This window comes from Schistocerca cancellata, chromosome 3 (assembly GCF_023864275.1).
Source record: "Schistocerca cancellata isolate TAMUIC-IGC-003103 chromosome 3, iqSchCanc2.1, whole genome shotgun sequence".
In the NCBI taxonomy this organism is placed as follows: Eukaryota; Metazoa; Arthropoda; class Insecta; order Orthoptera; family Acrididae; genus Schistocerca; species Schistocerca cancellata.
The window spans coordinates 776,046,784-776,067,200 of NC_064628.1; the positions used below are offsets into that span (position 1 = coordinate 776,046,784).

Below are 20,417 nucleotides of genomic sequence, written 5' to 3' on the forward strand. Positions count from 1 at the left end.
CAGCTGGCTTCTCATTATGGAATTCACACCTTCAACAGTGCGATGTTGCAGGATTTCAAGAGTGTCAGGCAGAGGGGGGTAAAAACGCGGTCTTTTACGTAAACCCCCAGTTCATCTTCTGCTCCTGCTCTTCCAATGTAATTGTGAATTTATTCTTCAACATTATGCTAGAACTGAGATCCAGTTACATATTTTAAGTGGCGCACTGATGTATTCCTTCCCAGAGAATATAGCAATGTTGATTTTGAATTTTGCTGGAAGTGATTAGTGATTTGGACGTGGGCGATGCCAGCCGCGGTGGTCTCGCGGTTCTAGGCGCGCAGTCCGGAACCGCGCGACTGCTACGGTCGCAGGTTCGAATCCTGCCTCGGGCATGAATGTGTGTGATGTCCTTAGGTTAGTTAGGTTTAAGTAGTTCTAAGTTCTAGGGGACTGATGACCACAGCTGTTAAGTCCCATAGTGCTCAGAGCCATTTTTTGACGTGGACGCCTCCTCCTATTGTAGGGTTATGTAGTATTCTATTGTGATTTGGACTCTAGCTTAATTATAAACGTTGATACGGGATTGAGAGCAGTTGGTAGTGAGATTACTCACTTTCGTGAATCTTCCACTTGCTGTCATAGTTACAAATTTTTTCCCTCTACTACTTCCGATAAGTCAGATTTCAGCGAGGTTGGTCACGGTTTATTAAAGACTAGTATTATCGTAATTACGGTAATTTCTATTAAAGCCACGTTTTGTGTAGCTTCCCCTGAGTCAGTAGCTACATCTCTAAGCACTCAGACTTCCTCAGGTCAGTCAGTTGATCGAACCACTGAACCCGACGAACTTTAGAGCGAGTAGTATAGTTGAACAGCCACAAAAGGAGCTATAGTGATCGGACGTATCCGTGACCACACCACCAATAAAACTGCTCTATTTGCTGGTGTATCAACGCGTGCCTACAAGGAATGGTGTATCACTCGCAGCTATGTAACACGGCTTAAGAACAGTAGTCAAAGATCCTGCCAACAGATACCATGCTTTGTAAATTATAATCTGTTTTTAACCCGGCAGCATGTGCCGTTGTCAGAGAATGCACGACCTCTAAGAGTCTCCGACTGAACATCCCGAAAGGAACTGCGTTCAGTTGGAGTGGTCTCGTTATTGCCTGATATTGCCAAACCGTCTGCGAAGAGAAGGCACACAGTTTTGTTATGTTTCTGCCGCCCTGAACAGACGACCATTCTATGGGACGCCAGTTCGATGAGGTAGGAGTGAAATGTTTCACCCGTGAATTTCACTTTGTGACTTGTTTTGGTGAGCGTTTGTGGAATTAAATTTAGAGTTTTAAGGTCATCGTCGTCCTTTCAAGGATTAAGCTATTGCGTGTCCCAAACTCAGTCAAAATATACAGTATGTAACTTTGCCAGTAATTTTTAAAATCCCAGCTGGGCTACGAGCGCTGCAAGTCGCGTGATTACGCTGCAACCTCTTAGATATCGTGACCTGCCTGATTTGTTGGAGTGTCTCCATTAGGAAAACTGGCTTCAGCACACCTCCAGAGCCCCCCCCCCCCCCACCCCCCTGCCGTATGTTAAACGACAATGTCTGGCTCCTCTGTCCCTATTGCTTAGCTTAGGAGACACTGCAGGTAGCTACACTACCATCGACACAGCTCTCAGCTTCATTGCAACACGCAAATCATCCTTCCCGGCAATGAAGGTCAGTTTTCGGATTAAACTATTCTTCGAGGATGGGAAGGAGAGATTGTGAAGTATGAGCCACACGCCCGACAGTACTGCAATCCCTCTGACACTCGTGTTATGCGTGCGGCCTAAAGCGGTAGGCGTTTCGTCAGCCATCACGTACTCTGATCTGACTAGGTCAGCAGGCGGCAGTGCAAGCATGGCTAGAGGCCACCAACTCCTTGGGCCCGTTTGCTTCTGCAGGCCACATGATCGCAAGCAGTTCCTATGGTGTCTATGTGGTTGGGTATTTAGGGCGGTGCAATGCCACTCCGTCGATCTCTGGTTGCACCCACAATGCTTCAGCCTGAGTCTCATTCGAAACCCTTGCTATGTGCGATACCGTATCGCTCGCAGCCATTGCCAACCGAGGGTGCAACCAGTGTGTGCCCGCACCATCACCAGCAGGTGGTCTCTGCATCGAGACCACCACGAAATTTGCATCGACCGTCTAGGGGGCTACGGGACTAAACCGCGAGGTCATCGGTCCCGCGATTCAAAAATTAACTGAAAGTGGGCGGATCCAGTCAGAGGAGTGAAACAATAATGCGAGGAAACTAATAACAGAAGGATAAGAGAGTGGTCTTTGTGAGGAGGAGTGGTCATGGGTCCCAGGCGCAGGAAACGGGAAGGGAGGCCCCAACCACAACCATCCTGCTACCAGGAGTAAAGCAAAACCTTGTAACTTGAAATAAATGTCGCTTTCACGTAGGAAACTGAACCAGTTCATCTATCCGTGAATCGTCTGCTAAAATTAAAGACAAGCAATGTCGAAGGCTACACTTAGTACGAAGGGCAAAAAGAAGCGGACATCCCAAAAATATATGGGATACAGTCAGTCTGGTTCCACAGTCACATTGTAGGGATTGCTCGTTACACAAGAGAAAACGATGGGTGAACCTAGTATGACTGATGCGCAGACGGCTGAAGACAGTGAAGCTGAAGGAAGACCTCCAAACTGCAGTAGTGTCCTTGACTGAGCGAAGTTTACTACTGAGAGCAGCAGCGCGCCAGAAGTCACTCCACTTTCGGGGAAAGAGATTGTGTGTGTACCCGTATATCTACACCTGGAATCATGAAAGGAAATTCACAATGGTACAAATAGCTCAGACCACTATGGCACTTAACATTTGAGGTCAACCGTCCCCTAGAACTTAGAACTACTTAAACAGAACTAGAATATTATCTTATTCTGGGGCAACGGCCTTGCCGCAGTGGATGCACCGGTTCCCGTCAGATCACTGAAGTTAAGCTCTGTCGGGCGTGGCCGGCACTTGGATGGGTGACCATCCGGGCCGCCATGTGCTGTTGCCATTTTTCGGGGTGCACTCAGCCTCGTGATGCCAATTGAGGAGCTACTCGACTGAATAGTAGCGGCTCCGGTCAAAGACAACAATGGTAACGACCGGGAGAGCAGTGTGCTGACCACACGCCCCCTCCCATCCGCATCCTCAGCGGAGGATGACACGGCGGTCGGATGGCCCCGATGGGCCACTTGTGGCCTGAAGGCGGAGTGGTTTTTATCTTATTCTGGTGCCACATAGAAGTGCGCCCCAGTATGCTCCTTTCAACTGTTCTGCACGTTAACGAAATGTGGTTTCGTCTTGATCAAACAATTTTTCTCGTTTTGCTACCCACACGTTTCAGAGAAGTTACTCCATCGTCAATGGGTAGCAAAACAAGAGAATTTTTTTTTACTCAAGGCAGAACCACATTTTCTTATGATACATTAGGAGGCAAACGCGGGCGAGGAAAGAGCTTCGACTACGTAATGGTTATCTGTTCTCGCAGATTGTTTATATGGGCTGTATTGTCATATGCCTCGAAGGGCAAAGACGTATCAGACTGTCGATTGAATCTTATGTTTTTTGTAAATTTTACACACACACACACACACACACACACACACACACACACACACACACACACACACACAGTTTTGTGCTCTTGTTCATGTGGCTTTTGTGTTTGACTTTCTTGGTGTGGGGTGTTTGTCAGTTCTTGGGAAGGCAGTAACACGTGGAGACGTGAGACAGCGTGGTGCACTGACCTGGTTAGCGTCTGCCCTGGCCGCCGCCTCCTCCAGTATGCGGTGCAGAAGCGCGCCGGCCGACGCGTCGTCTTCCCGCACCTCACCGCGCAGCACCGACAGCTGCGGCACCGACCCCATCGCGTGACCGTGGAACCTGTGGGCACACGCAGCAAGTCGACTGCTCACTCACGTTTGTAGAGCGAACTCAGTACTGGTCACTGCCAGTACGATTGAAAGTCTTGAGACACGTAACTACACTCCTGGAAATGGAAAAAAGAACACATTGACACCGGTGTGTCAGACCCACCATACTTGCTCCGGACACTGCGAGAGGGCTGTACAAGCAATGATCACACGCACGGCACAGCGGACACACCAGGAACCGCGGTGTTGGCCGTCGAGTGGCGCTAGCTGCGCAGCATTTGTGCACCGCCGCCGTCAGTGTCAGCCAGTTTGCCGTGGCATACGGAGCTCCATCGCAGTCTTTAACACTGGTAGCATGCCGCGACAGCGTGGACGTGAACCGTATGTGCAGTTGACGGACTTTGAGCGAGGGCGTATAGTGGGCATGCGGGAGGCCGGGTGGACGTACCGCCGAATTGCTCAACACGTGGGGCGTGAGGTCTCCACAGTACATCGATGTTGTCGCCAGTGGTCGGCGGAAGGTGCACGTGCCCGTCGACCTGGGACCGGACCGCAGCGACGCACGGATGCACGCCAAGACCGTAGGATCCTACGCAGTGCCGTAGGGGACCGCACCGCCACTTCCCAGCAAATTAGGGACACTGTTGCTCCTGGGGTATCGGCGAGGACCCTTCGCAACCGTCTCCATGAAGCTGGGCTACGGTCCCGCACACCGTTAGGCCGTCTTCCGCTCACGCCCCAACATCGTGCAGCCCGCCTCCAGTGGTGTCGCGACAGGTGTGAATGGAGGGACGAATGGAGACGTGTCGTCTTCTGCGATGAGAGTCGCTTCTGCCTTGGTGCCAATGATGGTCGTATGCGTGTTTGGCGCCGTGCAGGTGAGCGCCACAATCAGGACTGCATACGATCGAGGCACACAGGGCCAACACCCGGCATCATGGTGTGGGGAGCGATCTCTTACACTGGCCGTACACCACTGGTGATCGTCGAGGGGACACTGAATAGTGCACGGTACATCCAAACCGTCATCGAACCCATCGTTCTACCATTCCTAGACCGGCAAGGGAACTTGCTGTTCCAACAGGACAATGCACGTCCGCATGTATCCCGTGCCACCCAACGTGCTCTAGAAGGTGTAAGTCAACTACCCTGGCCAGCAAGATCTCCGGATCTGTCCCCCATTGAGCATGTTTGGGACTGGATGAAGCGTCGTCTCACGCGGTCTGCACGTCCAGCACGAACGCTGGTCCAACTGAGGCGCCAGTTGGAAATGGCATGGCAAGCCGTTCCACAGGACTACATCCAGCATCTCTACGATCGTCTCCATGGGAGAATAGCAGCCTGCATTGCTGCGAAAGGTGGATATACACTGTACTAGTGCCGACATTGTGCATGCTCTGTTGCCTGTGTCTATGTGCCTGTGGTTCTGTCAGTGTGATCATGTGATGTATCTGACCCCAGGAATGTGTCAATAAAGTTTCCCTTTCCTGGGACAATGAATTCACGGTGTTCTTATTTAAATTTCCAGGAGTGTATATGAGATGAAAGATTTTTTTTGAAAATTAGTCGCTGTTAAGGCACTTTGAACCTATCCAAACAAAAGTTGGTATCTTGTGTCTATCAGAAATAAAGAAATTGTATTTCAGCATTTTTCGAAATTTACCTGCTACGAGTGAAATAGTGGACGAAACGGTTTTTGTAATATAAATCATTATGAAAGCACTACTAAAATATTTTTAAAGCTATATGTATGAGAACTGGTTCTTGATTTCTGGGTTATAAATAAAAAAAATACATGTTTCAGCGTTTTTCGAAATTTACTAAGATATTTCTCAGTCGATACTAGTACTATCGAAGGTGAAAAGACGACATAATATATTAAAAATGACGAAATTCCTCCAGATGTATTAAGGTGTTGGTTTTATTGGCAACTAGTTTCGATGTTGTTACAACATCTTCAGGCCCATACTTGTCGACAGCAACCGTATGTGTCTAACAGTAGTAGCCAGTGGTGAGATAGGCGTTTTCCATACGGAAGGCAGGTAGTAACTCCTTCCGCATGGAACACGCCTATCTCACCACTGACTACTACTGTTAGACACATACGGTTGCTGTCGACAAGTATGGGCCTGAAGATGATGATTTAACAACATCGGAACTAGATGCCAATAAAACCAACACCTTAATACAGCTGGAGGACTTTCATCATTTTTTTAACATATATTATACTAGCTGACGTCCCAAGTCGTCCGTTTCAATTATGGATATACGAAGACATAAGAAAAGTTTGTATCCCGTACTTCAGTCGACCTGTGTAGATCAACTGAAGAAAAGGACACCAGTGCTAGCAAAGACGAAGAAAGCGACATATGTAACAATGGCATCCTGTACCTTAGTTTATCATGCTCTTCAGTTGACCTATATGGGACACAAATTTTACTGCCTTAAGTTTTTTCGCAGTCGCTAGTACTATGATAATTTTCAGTCTATACTATTAATATCGAAGGCGAAAAACAATTTGTATCCCATACTTCAGTTGACGTGCTACAAATTTTATGTGTCGCTTTTTTTCCGTGTTCACGTTGTTCATCTGAGGTACAAGATGCGTCGATATTTTTTGTCTTCGTTTGCATCATCATTCTTCAGATGATACATATAGGTGAACTGAAGTATGGGACACAAATTTTACTCATGTCGGTATTTCCACCTTCGCCAGTACTCATATCAACTGAACAATAGAACGCAAGTAGTAGTGGAGGCGAAAAAAAGCAACACCTGTGAAATTTGTACCCAGTACTTCAGTTGACCTACTTAGGCCAACTGAAGAATAGGATATTGTGCTAGCGAAGGCGAAAAAGTCTACGTACATTAAATTTGTATCCGATACTGCAGTTAACCTACGTAGATCAGCTGAAGTTCGGGATACAACTCACATCTCAACTGAGGTATTCCATGCTGGCATTACGTCTGCCTTTTTCTTTTTTGCACTAGTATCCCATTCTTCAATTGGGCTATGCAGGTCAACTGAAGACTGGGACACTATGATTCAAAGAAGCGATATACCTAACATATTCGAAATATGGATGTACGTCATAAGTTTACCATCTGTTTTCTCTGCCCTGGATTCTAGTGTTTCTCAAAATTCGTCTTTGCTGTTAATCTGTGCATTACATCAGCTCTAACAACATCTGACGCCATTGGTCAAAGCCGAAGTCTTCTATCGCACTCTTCAGTAATATCCAACTTTCACTGCACAATGTACGTCAAGAATAACTCACATTAAGTTACAAAAAATATTTTTATATGTAATTGAAAGAGAATGTTAGAGGTTTCCCACAGAAAGTATTTATCTTAAGAATATTTATTATAAATTGCTTACGTCTGTTTTACAATGGTGCGCTTATTTTTACGTCATTTTTATGTAAGTATATTGTCGAAACAAATAGTAACACAGAAATAAGCACCATTGTAAAATAAATGTAAGCAAATTATAATCCATATTGTTCAGATAAATACCTACTGCACAAAAGCAAATACTCTGAGGATGACCTATAGCATTATCTCCGAAAACTGCATTTAAAAACCTCTTTTTAACTGTGTTTATGTAAGATTCCCGACGTATACTGTGCACTGAAAGGTGTGCGTGACGTGTGAGTGACTGCACAGAAGGACCATAAGGAAACTAAGTACAAGTAATTCCATATTTTGCCCCTAAATATACATAAAATCGATAACTAAATAAAAATCGTGCGGTTTTTATATATTGCAGTAAATTCAACTAAAAGCAAAACTTAGCACCTTGAAAACATTGCGTAGAAATACTTTAGCACAAAAAGAAAACACAGTTGAACATACTCATTTCCCCCGAAACGCATCGTGTAAAATGTTAATAAAAGAAAATCGTAATTTAGAGCAGAAAGTTTATTTGTAAACAAAGCTATTGTTTTCACAGTCGCAGCCTTTCAGGAAACCATTTGTAATATAGAAAAAACAGACCCGGAACGCATATACAGAGAATGGTCTTCAACGTTTCACAAACCGTACCGAAGTAGGCAAGTCCAAGTTTCTTACTGTCAAAATTTTATGCCTCCTGCGCAGCAAAAGGAATTAATCCGTCATAGGCGGCTATCAGGCAACTTGCCGCAGGCTGCATTTACGCCTGGCTGTCGAAGGCTCGCCCGGTGCCAGTCGGTCTGTGGAACTTGCCCAACTGGTGGCTAAAAGCCGTTCTTGAGTGCTTCAAAACGTCGCCTTGACCGCCTGTAAAACTACCGCGCCATTTTTCCTCGCCTACGTACTCTAAAGAACGACACTCCGGTTTCCATTCACTGCATATCTCCACCCGCTCCCCCTCACCGTCCAGATCGTCGGCCTCTTAGCGCTGCCTCAGGAATAATTTAATCTACTCACTCTTAGCTGTCACCAATTTAAAGACCGAAAAGGTCAAGTAGCCGAGCTACCATCAGTCGTAGTACGGAAGTCGTTAAACGTAGGATGAATAAATAGCTCAGACAAACGACAAAACATTTTTGGGACACTGAATCCATATTTGCACGGTCTTGTCACAGAATGATAAAGTAGTAGTAGTAGTAGTAGTTGTTGTTGTTGTTGTTGTTGTTGTTGTTGTTGTTGTTGTTGTTGTTGTCTTCAGTGCTGAGACTGGTTTGATGCACCTCTCCATGCTACTCTATCCTGTACAAGCTTCTTCATCTCCCAGTAAATATTGCAACCTACATCCTTCTGAATCTGCTTAGTGCATTCATCTCTGGGTCTCCCTCTACGATTTTTACCCTCCACGCTGCCCTCCAATGCTAAATTTGTGATCCCTTGATGCCTCAGACCATGTCCTACCAACCGGTCCCTTCTTGTCAAGTTGTGCCACAAACTCCTCTTCTCCCCAGTCCTATTCAATACTTCCTCATTAGTTATGTGATCTACCCATCTAATCTTCAGCATTCTTCTGTAGCACCACATTTCAAAGGCTTCTATTCTCTTCCTGTCCAAACTATTCATCGTCCATGTTTCACTTCCATACATGGCTAAACTCCATACAAATACTTTCAGAAACGACTTCCTGACACTTAAATCAATACTCAATGTTAACAAATTTCTCTTCTTCAGAAACGCTTTCCTAGCCACTACCAGTCTACATTTTATAGCCTCTCTACTTCAACCATCATCAGTTATTTTTCTCCCCAAATAGCAAAACTCCTTTACTACTTTAAATACTCCTTTCAAAACACTGTGCATTCCGTTCAGTTGCTCTTCCAGGTCCTTTGCTGTCTGACAGAATTGCAATGTCATCGGCTAACCTCAAAGTATATTTCTTCTCCATGGATTTTAATACCTACTCCGAATTTTTCTTTTGTTTCCTTTACTGCTTGCTCAATATACAGATTGAACAACATCGGGGAGAGGCTACAACCCTGTCTCACTCCCTTCCCAACCACTGCTTCCCTTTCATGTCCCTCGACTTTTATAACTGCCATCTGGTTTCTGTACAAATTGTAAATAGCCTTTCGCCCCCTGTATTTTACCCCTGCCACCTTCAGAATTTGAAACAGTATTCCAGGCAACATTGTAAAAAGCTTTCTCTAAGTCTACAAATGCTAGAAACGTAGGTTTGCCTTTTCTTAATCTAGCTTCTATGGTAGGTCGTAGGGTCAGTATTGCCTCACGTGTTCCCATATTTCTGCGGAATCCAAACTGATCTTCCCCGAGGTCTGCTTCTACCACTTTTTCCATTCGTCTGTACAGAATTCGCGTTAGTATTTTGCAGCCGTGACTTATTAAACTGACAGTTCGGTAATTTTCACATCTGTCAACGCCTGTTTCCTTTGGGATTGGAATTATTATATTCTTCTTGAAGTCTGAGGGTATTTCGCCTGTCTCATACATTTTGCTCACCAGATGGCAGAGTTTTGTCAGGACTGGCTCTCCCAAGGCTGTCAGTAGTTCTAATGGCATGTTGTCTACTCCCGGGGCCTTGTTTCGACTCAGATCTTTCAGTGCTCTATCAAACTCTTCACGCAGTATCGTATCTCCCATTTCATCTTCATCTACATCCTCTTCCATTTCCATGATATTGTCCTCAAGAACATCGCTCTTGTATAGTCTCTCTATATACTCCTTCCACCCTTCTGCTTTCCCTTCTTTGCTTAGAACTGAGTTCCCATCTGTGCCCTTGATATTCATACAAGTGGTTCTCTTTTCTCCAAAGGTCTCTTTAATTTTCCTGTACGCAGTATCTATCTTACCCCTCATGAGATAAGCCTCTACATCCTTACATTTGTCCTCTAGCCATGCCTACTTAGCCATTTTGCACTTCCTGTCGATCTCATTTTTGAGACGTTTGTATTCCTTTTTGCCTGCTTCATTTACTGCATTTTTATATTTTCTCCTTTCATCAATTAAATTCAGTATTTCTTCTGTCACCCAAGGATTTCTGCTAGCCCTCGTCTTTTTACTTATTTGATTCTCTGCTGCCTTCACCACTTCATCCCTCAAAGCTATCCATTCTTCTTCTACTGTATTTCTATCCCCCATTCTTGTCAATTGTTCCTTTATGCTCTTCCTGAAACTCTCTACAACCTCTGGTTCCTTCAGTTTATCCAGGTCCCATCTCCTCAAATTCCCACCTTTTTGCAATTTCTTCAGTTTTAATCTACAGTTCATAACCAATAGATTGTATTCAGAGTCCACATCTGCCGCTGGAAATGTCTTACAATGTAAAACCTGGTTCCTAAATCTCTGTCTTACCATTACATAATCTATCTGATATCTTCTAGTATCTCCAGGCTTCTTCCATGTATACAACCTTCTTTTATGATTCTTGAACAAAGTGTTAGCTTATGATTAAGTTGTGCTCTGTGCAAAATTCTACCAGGCGGCTTCCTCTTTCATTTCTTATCCCCAATCCATATTCACCTACTACGTTTCCTTCTCTCCCTTTTCCTACTACCGAATTCCAGTGACCCATGACTTAAATTTTCGTCTCCATTCACTCCCTGAATAGTTTCTTTTATTTCATCATACAATTCATCAATTTCTTCGTCATCTGCAGAGCTAGTTGGCATATAGACTTGTACTAGTGTCGTAGGCGTGGGCTTCGTGTCTATCTTTGCCACAATAATGCGTTCACTATGCTGTTTGTAGTAGCTTACCCGATTTCCTATTTTTTTATTCATTATTAAACCTACTCCTACATTACTCCTATTTGACTTTGTATTTATAACCCTGTATTCGCCTGACCAAAAGTCTTGTTCCTCCTGCCACCGAACTTCACTAATTCCCACTATATATAACTTTAACCTATCCATTTCCCTTTTTAAGTTTTCTAACCTACCTGCCTGATTAAGGGATCTGACATTCCACGCTCCGATCCGTAGAACGCCAGTTTTCTTTCTCCTGATAACGACGTCCTCCTGAGTAGTCCCCGCCCGGAGATCCGAATGGGGGACTATTTTACCTCCGGAATATTTTACCCAAGAGGACGCCATCATTTATCCATACAGTAAAGGTGCATGCCCTCGGGAAAAATTACGGCCGTAGTTTCCCCTGTCTTTCAACAGTTCGCAGTACCAGCACAGCAAGGCCGTTTTGGTTAATGTTACAAGGCCAGATCAGTCAATCATCCAGACTGTTGCCCCTGCAACTACTGAAAAGGCTGCTGCCCCTCTTCAGGAACCATACGTTTGTCTGGCCTCTCAACGGCCTCTCAACAGATACCCCTCCGTTGTGGTTGCACCTACGGTATGGTTATCTGTGTCGCTGAGGCACGCAAGCCTCCCCACCAACGGCCAGGTCTATGGTTCATGGGGGCGTGGGGGGGGGGGGGGGGGCAGATCGGGATACCAATACGGTTATACGTAGAGGATGCGAAACAACCTGCACGTTTTGTAACAGCAGTGTACCGTAGGCTGCTGGAGGTGCGAAGCATTTCCAATAATTGGAAAGAAGCGTTGGTCATTCCCGTTAACTAGAAGGGTCGTCGAACACACGCACAAAACTACAGGTCTATATGTCGGACGTCGGTCAGTTGAATTTTGAAACAAGTTTTATGCTCGCGTAGTATGACTGTTCTGGAGATCGAAAATCGTCTCAGTAGGGATCAACAAGGGTTCCCAAAGCAACGATAGAGTGAAACCGAGCTCCCTCTGTTCACCCACAAGATCCAGCAGAAAGCTGTAGATGCCGGTACACAGACTGTTGCCATGCTGCTTGACTTGTGGATCGCGTTCGACACGTTTCCATACTGCCACCTAATGAACCCATGGGAGGTGCAGCTCAGCTCATAGCAGTAAGTCTATCTTATACCATACAGCTTAATCAAAACACATAACTGCAACGTGGTAAGTGCTTTAAGGAGAAGAAAGTCTAAGCCAACTGACACAGTACCTACATAATAAAGAGGTGTTTTCATGTTTATACATCTATAGAAGTTTCATTCATAGTGAAACATTACTTTTCGTTACAGTCAAGAGTGTTTTGCTGATTTTCTGTTTTATACCGGAGTCACTCTGTGATGATTCTGTTGTATACACAGAAGTCTAAAGGCTAGAAAATTGTGGCGAAATGGAGGAAAACCTGTAGTGGATCGACGCTTCGTGCAGGTGTTGGCAATTGTCCCTCAACATAACCAAGTGCAAAATATTACGAATACATAGACGGAATGATTCTTGTATGATTACACAATTTCAGAACAACCACTGCAAACAGGCACTACATTAAAATATCTATGAATATACGCACGGAGCAATTTGGAAAAAAGGAACGACCCCATGAAGCATATCGCAGTAAGGCAGATGCCATCCCTAACTGTGTACATCACTTCCTCCCTCATATCTGTGGCTATGTCCTATTTACCCCTCTTCTACTCCCCTTCTTTCTCCACGTTACCACCCCTCCCCAATGGGAGGTTGCTGGTTCTTACACCCACAAACTGTAATATGTGTACAGAGAGTGGTTGAAATCTATCCAGGGGCTTAGGAACTTTTTACTCGCGGCTTTGCCAGAGTACGCACATGTAACGTATTTCACATATATTTAACAGCTTTCGCACATATTTGTAGACGTATTTCACATGTAACTAGCGAATTTCGTCCTTCAGTTTTGATTTCATACAGCTAATTTATGACATAATTTTGGTAGAACGTTCAGGGGTACATGCGAATATTGTCTGCAAAATGTGTCGTAAAGAAACAAACTAAAACGTTGTACCTGAGGCGGCAATTTTATAACATGAACAGCAAAAATGTAAGCGGTAAACGTTTTTCCTCTCATCTTTTTCTGCGCTTTGTCAGCGAGAAAAAGTTTCGTAAAAGTTTGAAATTATGCGTCAAGTTTGCCGCAAGTTATTAAGTGCTCTCGTGAGTTACACTACTTTTTCAGCCTCACCCCCACCCCTTTGACAGGTAACGGGTTCTCACCCCCATAGAGATTCTCGACTGACAGTAAGTGATACGTGTACCAAGTTTGGTTGAAATTGGTCCAATTGTTCAGGAGGAGATGGGAAACATTTGTACGTGCGTACATACATACATTACATACATACATAACATTACATACATAACATTACATACATAACATTACATACATACATACATACATACATACATACATACATTACATACATCTACTTTTAGAATATTTGTGAATATAGATATACTGATTTTAGAAATGTGCTGACTACGTACCCCTGCTAGACTACCCCGGCCGTGGCGTACGAGGGAATGAATTAACAATTAAGAAAAACAAATATCCGAGAGCTTTTGTTGTCTGTAAAGTGACTGGCATTGAAGGAGAACTGGACAAACAATCCCGTCGTAAGATGTACTCCCGGGAGAAGGCCGCCCATCAGGCAGCACTAACAACTTACGCGGCCGGTTGCGTGAGCGACTGGTACCCGGCCGCCTTCACCTCAATCAGCAGCGCAAAGTAAACTAACTGCATGCCGAACGCTGCCGAGCTGGGTTTGCAGCGTTGGCGGACGCTGAAGTGGTCGCGTTTACGCGGCGGTGCTGACAAAACATCAGCTCATGTGACGGGCAGACAGTGCCGTCGATGTAGGCTGGTGCCACAACAAAACTCCGAGCACAGTATTTGGCATACGACGACTGCGGAAAACCAACAAATCCCTCTACTCTATCAACAGCCGCGATTTCAGACAGCGAAACCGATTATAGGGAAATTCTTCAGGCAGTTCCAATAGAATCTGAAGCGTGAATTATGTAAGGTAAGACCGCTCAGAATTTTAGAAATTTACAATTTAATATTTTCGTTGCCATTCGGAAAGTCTGGAATCTTTGCTTAACCACGAACTTTTCAGGCGGCGACTCCTGTACGTCAGTCCGGCGCACACCGGACGCTTCTTTTACAGACGGTTGAAGATACTGAAGCAACCATTTCGACAGACGATGCTACAGAGAAATGTATGCTTAATGCTCTTAAGTTGTTCATGCAACGAAACGTTGAAGCGTCTGTAATTTTCTTTTACATGAACGACGTACACGCCTCTTTAAAAGGTTTAGGTGATTCTGTCTGAACATCTTTGTGGGAGTTGATGGTTTTTCATCTTTGATACACAAACAATGCAAGAAGAAAAGGATGTTAATGTCCTGATGAGTTCGAGGCTGTGACAAATGAATGCGAGATGATCTGCAAATGAATAGGCTGTGGTCTTTAAGACTCGGCATCCGGTCGACAGTAGATAAAGAACGGATATCCAAAATCTGAATGGGCCAAGATAGTCTCGAATAAAATTCTAGTGCCTTATCAACGGCGTTACCCGAACTATTGCACCAGAATATTTATTTCTTTATTTATTGCCATGCTCAAGAGATTCGTGACTTCTTCAGTATGAAAGTTTAAATTTTCAATCGTAATTTAAGGTGGGAACAATCTTGTTACGAGAGGAATTTACAAATAAATTAGCCTCTGGCTGCAAACATGGTTTTCAATCCTTTTTATTGCGTTGTCGATTTCATGACTACCGCCCCCCTCTTCAGATGTACCTTGTAATGTACATCTAATCGGTGTCAGGTATAACTTCCTCAGGTTCACAGATTGCTTTCACCTCCTAACAACATTCAGAAAACCTGTACCCACAAAACCCCACAAAACCCCACAAAACCCCACAAAACCCCACAAAACCCCACAAAACCCCACAAAACCCCACAAAACCCCACAAAACCCCACAAAACCCCACAAAACCCCAAAACCCCACAAAACCCCACAAAACCCCACAAAACCCTACAAAACCCTACAAAACCCCACAAAACCCCACAAAACCCCACAAAACCCCACAAAACCCCACAAAACCCCACAAAACCCCACAAAACCCCACAAAACCCCACAAAACCCCACAAAACCCCACAAAACCCCACAAAACCCCACAAAACCCCACAAAACCCCACCTGTGCGATCGGCAGAGGGTGGTCTGCTGCCGAACGCAGATGTGTAATAATAATGCAATAAAGAAATTGAAAACCATGTTTGCAGTCAGAGGCTTATTTGTAATTTCATTACAGTAAAAAGCTCTTATTTAAAACCGTTAATTTGCTTTCCCACTCTTAATCATACACTATAATTTCGATTCAACACTAAGATCTCGTCAGTAGACGTAGCAGGGCAAAAACGTGTAACTTTGTAGCCCCATTCTACTGCTATTCATTCCGACAAGCCAATACATTAATATTCCCCTGATGCAGCCGGTAGAAAATACACTAATTAAAATTGTACAGTGCGCGACTGCGATAACAACAATACGACTTCACCTTGTGGTTGAAGCTCACTTTTTGCTCGAGTTTACTTAACAACGGAAATACGGTTCTGTCTTGAGCAGACAAGTTACTCTTGTTTAACATCCATACAGTTTTCCGCGAAGTTTAATCATCTTCAGTGGGTTGATTTATTTTATTAGTATTACATACTGACGTTTATGTGGCTGTCTGAAATTTGCAGTTCAAATATAATAGAATAGAAATGCTTGTTTCTGAAATCTCGTAGCTAGTTTTGAAGTTTTTTTTATTTCCACAATCGCAACATGTTTCGGTCCCAGCCCATCTTCTGGTGACCCGTCAGTAATTAAAATCTGTAATTACTAACTCTTCACATAATACAAATGCAAATATGTACAACTGCAAGGTTCAAAAATGCACAAGAATAATAGAAATCGTGCATGTCAAAACAGGCAAAAAATGTACATACCATGTGCGATTACTAAGCTCAAGAGGCAGTAGTAAATGCCGTATATCGAGACATGCGTATGGTGTATCAGGTGCAAATAACCTTTCACTGGCAAAGACAGAAACCAAATGTACCAATGCCAGAGCGCCAGGTAACATGCGCCGTGGCCTATACGGGGTACCTTGCGCTAGCACGGTGCTGTGTGGCGGAATCTCTATTATCTTAAGATATTTAGTGAAAGTTGTATATCAGGATTGCTGACATAAGTAAAGCTTGAAGATGAAGTCGTGCAAAATATGACAATTCCAAATATGAAAGTAACAGCATATTAAAAAATTAACTCTAAATTGCGGCAACCGTCACCGAACATTTGGTGTTATAAAATTGGTCCAAAGAAAACACGATTTTTATTTCCAGTATCAACTGAAGATATCAAAAATATGAAAAAAACATCTTGTTCCAGCAATCTCAATAAGTAATCAGTCTTGGAAGCGCCGTCTGTGTACGAAAATTTGTAGGTCCTCCAAAATGTCCAGATAAACACCTTTACTCTCATTCGATTGCACGAAGCTGATGATTGCACTAACGTAAATGAGCTTCTGGTGAACAACCACAGCTATCATAACCGCCTTCCCTGTATCTCGTTCTGAACTCCTTCCTGTCTGCCGGTATAAAGCTTGACAAGCTCCACGCTTAATCTTACAGAACCCCCATTGCAAAACTTATGAACAGGTTGCTCTATACTGTGCCGGAGGAGCGTCTCCAATTTATTAGGCGCTGCTGCTATGGTCGCATGTTCGAATCCTGCCTCGGGCATGGATGTGTGTGATGTCCTTAGGTTAGTTAGATTTAAGTAGTTCCAAGTCTAGGAGCCTTATCTCGGATGTTAAGTCCCATAGTGCTCAGAGCCATTTTTGAACCAATTTGTTAATAGCATTAAAAACTACCACCACATTATGCTTTTTAAACTCTATACTAATCTTCAGAGAGGGTGCATCTACATGCACAATAGCATCATATGTAATTACTTTGTTGTTTACTCCATTCCCTCCGCGAGCCTGACAAATTTTTCACCCATTTTCCTAATATCACTTTATCTAAACCCATTTGCAACCCCTATCTGTATAATGGTGGCTATTTCCCTATCGGTGGCCTCCCGATGCAGTGCAAATCTTTTAACCTGTGGATTACGGGTCGAAAAAATGTTTTCGTATGTGATGGGGATAATTAGAATTCGCAGCAATGATGACTATAAATTTAGCTTTGGAGTTTGAAGTTAAGGGCTCAAACGTTTTGGATTTAGAGGTAAGTAGGAATGGCCAGTGTTTAAAATACGAGGTTTTTCGTACATTGATAACAGCTGCTATTATTGCTGCGAATTCTAATCATCTGCCATCACAGAAGAGCGCTTTTCGTTCTATGTTCCAAAGGTTAAAAAAATTTACACTTTATCAAGAAGCCACCGATAGGGAAATAGCCGCCATTCTACAGATAGCGATTGCAGAAGGGCCTAGAGAAAGTGATGATATGAAAAATGAGTGAAAACGTTGTATCACAAACTCACGAAGGGACCAGAGTAAACAACGAAGTAGTTAGATATGTTGCTATGATGTATGTTGGCCCACCCTTTGTGAAGATTAGAAATGGGTTTAAGAAGCATAATATGGTGGTAGGTTTTAATGCTATTTATAAATTGAGGAAGCTCCTCCGATAGTCTAGAGCGGCCTGTTAAGTTTAGCAGTTCCGGAGGAGGAGGAGGAGGAGGAGGAGGAGGAGGAGGAGGAGGAGTAGTAAGTGGTGGGGCCTGTGACAAGTTTACAGCGGACAGACTGGGAGTGAGTTCAGAACGCGAATAGAGAACGTGGTTGTCCTAGCTGTGATGGTGCACTAGGAGCTCATTTACGCCAGAGCACACCTCAGCTTCATGACAACGGAAACAGTTTACAGATTCTCCATTATGAGAATAACGGTGTTTGTTTGGATATTTTGGAAGCCACTGGCGGCGCTTCCATAACCGATTATTTACTGAGCACATCAGCGGAACTAGAGATTGGTTTTTTCATATTTTTGATAATTTCTTAAATTGCTATTGGGAGTAAAAACCGTGTGCTATTTGTGGCAATTGTTTATAACACCAAATGTTCGGTGACGTTTGCCGCAATTCAGAGTTAATTTTTTAATATGCTTTAATTTTCAAATTTGTAATAGTTGCTGTCATATTTTGACAGTCTTTGGGCTTTACTTTTGTCGTTGTCAAATGCAAAACAACGTTGAACCTCATGAACAACATGCTGAGGGAAAGTAAGTTGAGGGTCAAATTAAATGGTGAAACCAGCAAGTGCATACCCTAAAAAATGGTCTTGCGCCAGGATCAGTCTTAGCTCCCTGGCTCTTCAACATCACTCACGTAAATTTGCCTACGCAGATGATTTAGCTATTACAGCGCAAAGTTACTTGTTTGAAAACCTAAACGAAGATCTAGCTACACTGAAAAAATACTATGACACATGGCATCTAAAAATCAATGTGACAAACAGTGAGCACAGTCATGCATCTAAACAACAAGGAAGCGAGAAGGGAACTGCGCGTTGTAATGGTACTTTGACTACCGCGCCTCCGCCAATACAAACATATAATTTACGATCGCGCACGCGGAAGAGCGCTGCGCCTGCGACCGATTTTTATAAATAATTTTGTTCGTCTTCTTTACTTTTGCGTAGGTTTTTTGTTTTTATCAACTAATTGATGACACACTCTTGTCTATATACGAAAGACGTGTATTTTTCGGCGCTGTGTTGAATGTGCTTTTGGGTGGAAATTAAAATTATATTACAAAGCGAGGTTGTTTCAATAGTGATTCGAGGTGGTTATCGCTAAATTTGTAAATTGGCCATGACAGTGACAACTTGAAGTTTTCAACAGACGGAGAAAAGTGAAAGACGGGTCGTCCTACAAGAGAAATTAGGACAGCCATGAAGACTATATTGTAATTAATACTGCGTATCTAACAAGATTATAAGGTAAATTTCAATTAGTTTCTGATGCTATTTCCGTACAGTCGCTTTTTGTAGTGTTGCCGACCCGGTCTGCCATGCACGGTCAAATTACAGCACGATCTCAATCAATAATACGAAGTCCACCTTATCCGTAACTGAAACCATCAAAATTCAAAACCCAATCAGATTTTCTATTTTATATTTTCACGGCAGAACCCCGAGGAAAGGAAACTCTACAGCGTGGTTATGAATGGTAAAGCTGTCAGCCACGAGAATATCCCAGAATATCTCGGTATTAAGCTAGATCGCAGCAAGACTTTCAGACAACACCTAACTGATACTGCTCCAAAGCTAAAGACGAGAAATAACCTGCTCAACAGATGGGCAGGCACCACTCGGGGTTGTGATGCTGCCACTCCACGAACTGCTGCACTGGCCCTGGTGTATAGCGCTGCAGAATACTGTGCCCCAGTCTGGAGCAGAAGCCCGCATACCTGAAAGTGGATGTACAACTAAATGTCACTCTGAGAACCGTCACCGTCACTCTCAGACCAACCCCCGTTGAGTGGCTTCCGGTGTTGGCAAACATCGCTCCTGCTTCCATACGTAGAGAGAAAGCAACCCAGGACACAGTAGAAAAAACTGAAGCAAACCCAAGGCTACCCATAGATGCCGACATGGGAGGACCCACGAGACTCAAGTCCAGGAAACCCATCGCCTGGAGCAGAACATTGGGCACAGAGGGCCTCGATGCTGAACGGAAGAATGCATGGCAGGTTCTGAGAAGAGGCGTCGTGGAAAACCATCACCTAATCCACGACCCAACCGAAAGGGTTTAAGGCTTCAGTCTCAACAGGAAACACTGGTCAGCTCTAAACAGGTTTCGCACGGGAGTTGGAAAATGCAGACAGCATACAACCACATGGGGCTATACAGACGATTCGTGTTGTGACTGTGGTGGGGTCGGACCATCTTCTGGTTTGTAACGTTCATGGTTTCAGAGACGGCTCTCTGATGTCGCTCCACAAGCTAACGGACAATGCCAGGAAATCGCTCCATAATCTTAATGTTACTATGCAATTAATTGTCTTCAATTTATGTGATTTTTGTTCCATTTAATGTAATAATGTAATTTCCCTGACATAATTGGAATGTAATAACTGATACAATTTGTTTCCACATTGTAAGTTCCAAACGTTTTTTGTGGTTTATATTAATCTTATCTGTTCTTTGTAAAATGTATCTGGTAGATCGAACGAGAAATAAATTTGTCGTTGTCAGTAATGATATACTAATAATTAAATTTCCTTCTGCTGGTGGTGGCTCCGAAA

At 43.7% G+C, this 20,417-nt stretch overlaps 1 protein-coding gene and 1 pseudogene across 2 annotated transcripts in view; one reads left to right on the plus strand and one right to left on the minus strand.

Moving 5' to 3' along the window:
- Positions 1-20,417, minus strand: part of LOC126175818 (zwittermicin A synthase ZmaJ) — a 140,456-nt gene that overhangs the window by 50,982 nt on the left and 69,057 nt on the right. For both annotated transcript variants that reach the window (XM_049922810.1, XM_049922809.1), the window contains exon 2: positions 3,779-3,914. In XM_049922810.1, the coding sequence (XP_049778767.1) occupies positions 3,779-3,898 (120 nt within the window). In that variant the 5' untranslated portion in view covers positions 3,899-3,914. The remainder of the gene's footprint in view (positions 1-3,778; positions 3,915-20,417) is intronic.
- On the plus strand, positions 2,925-3,042 carry LOC126177296 (5S ribosomal RNA; annotated as a pseudogene).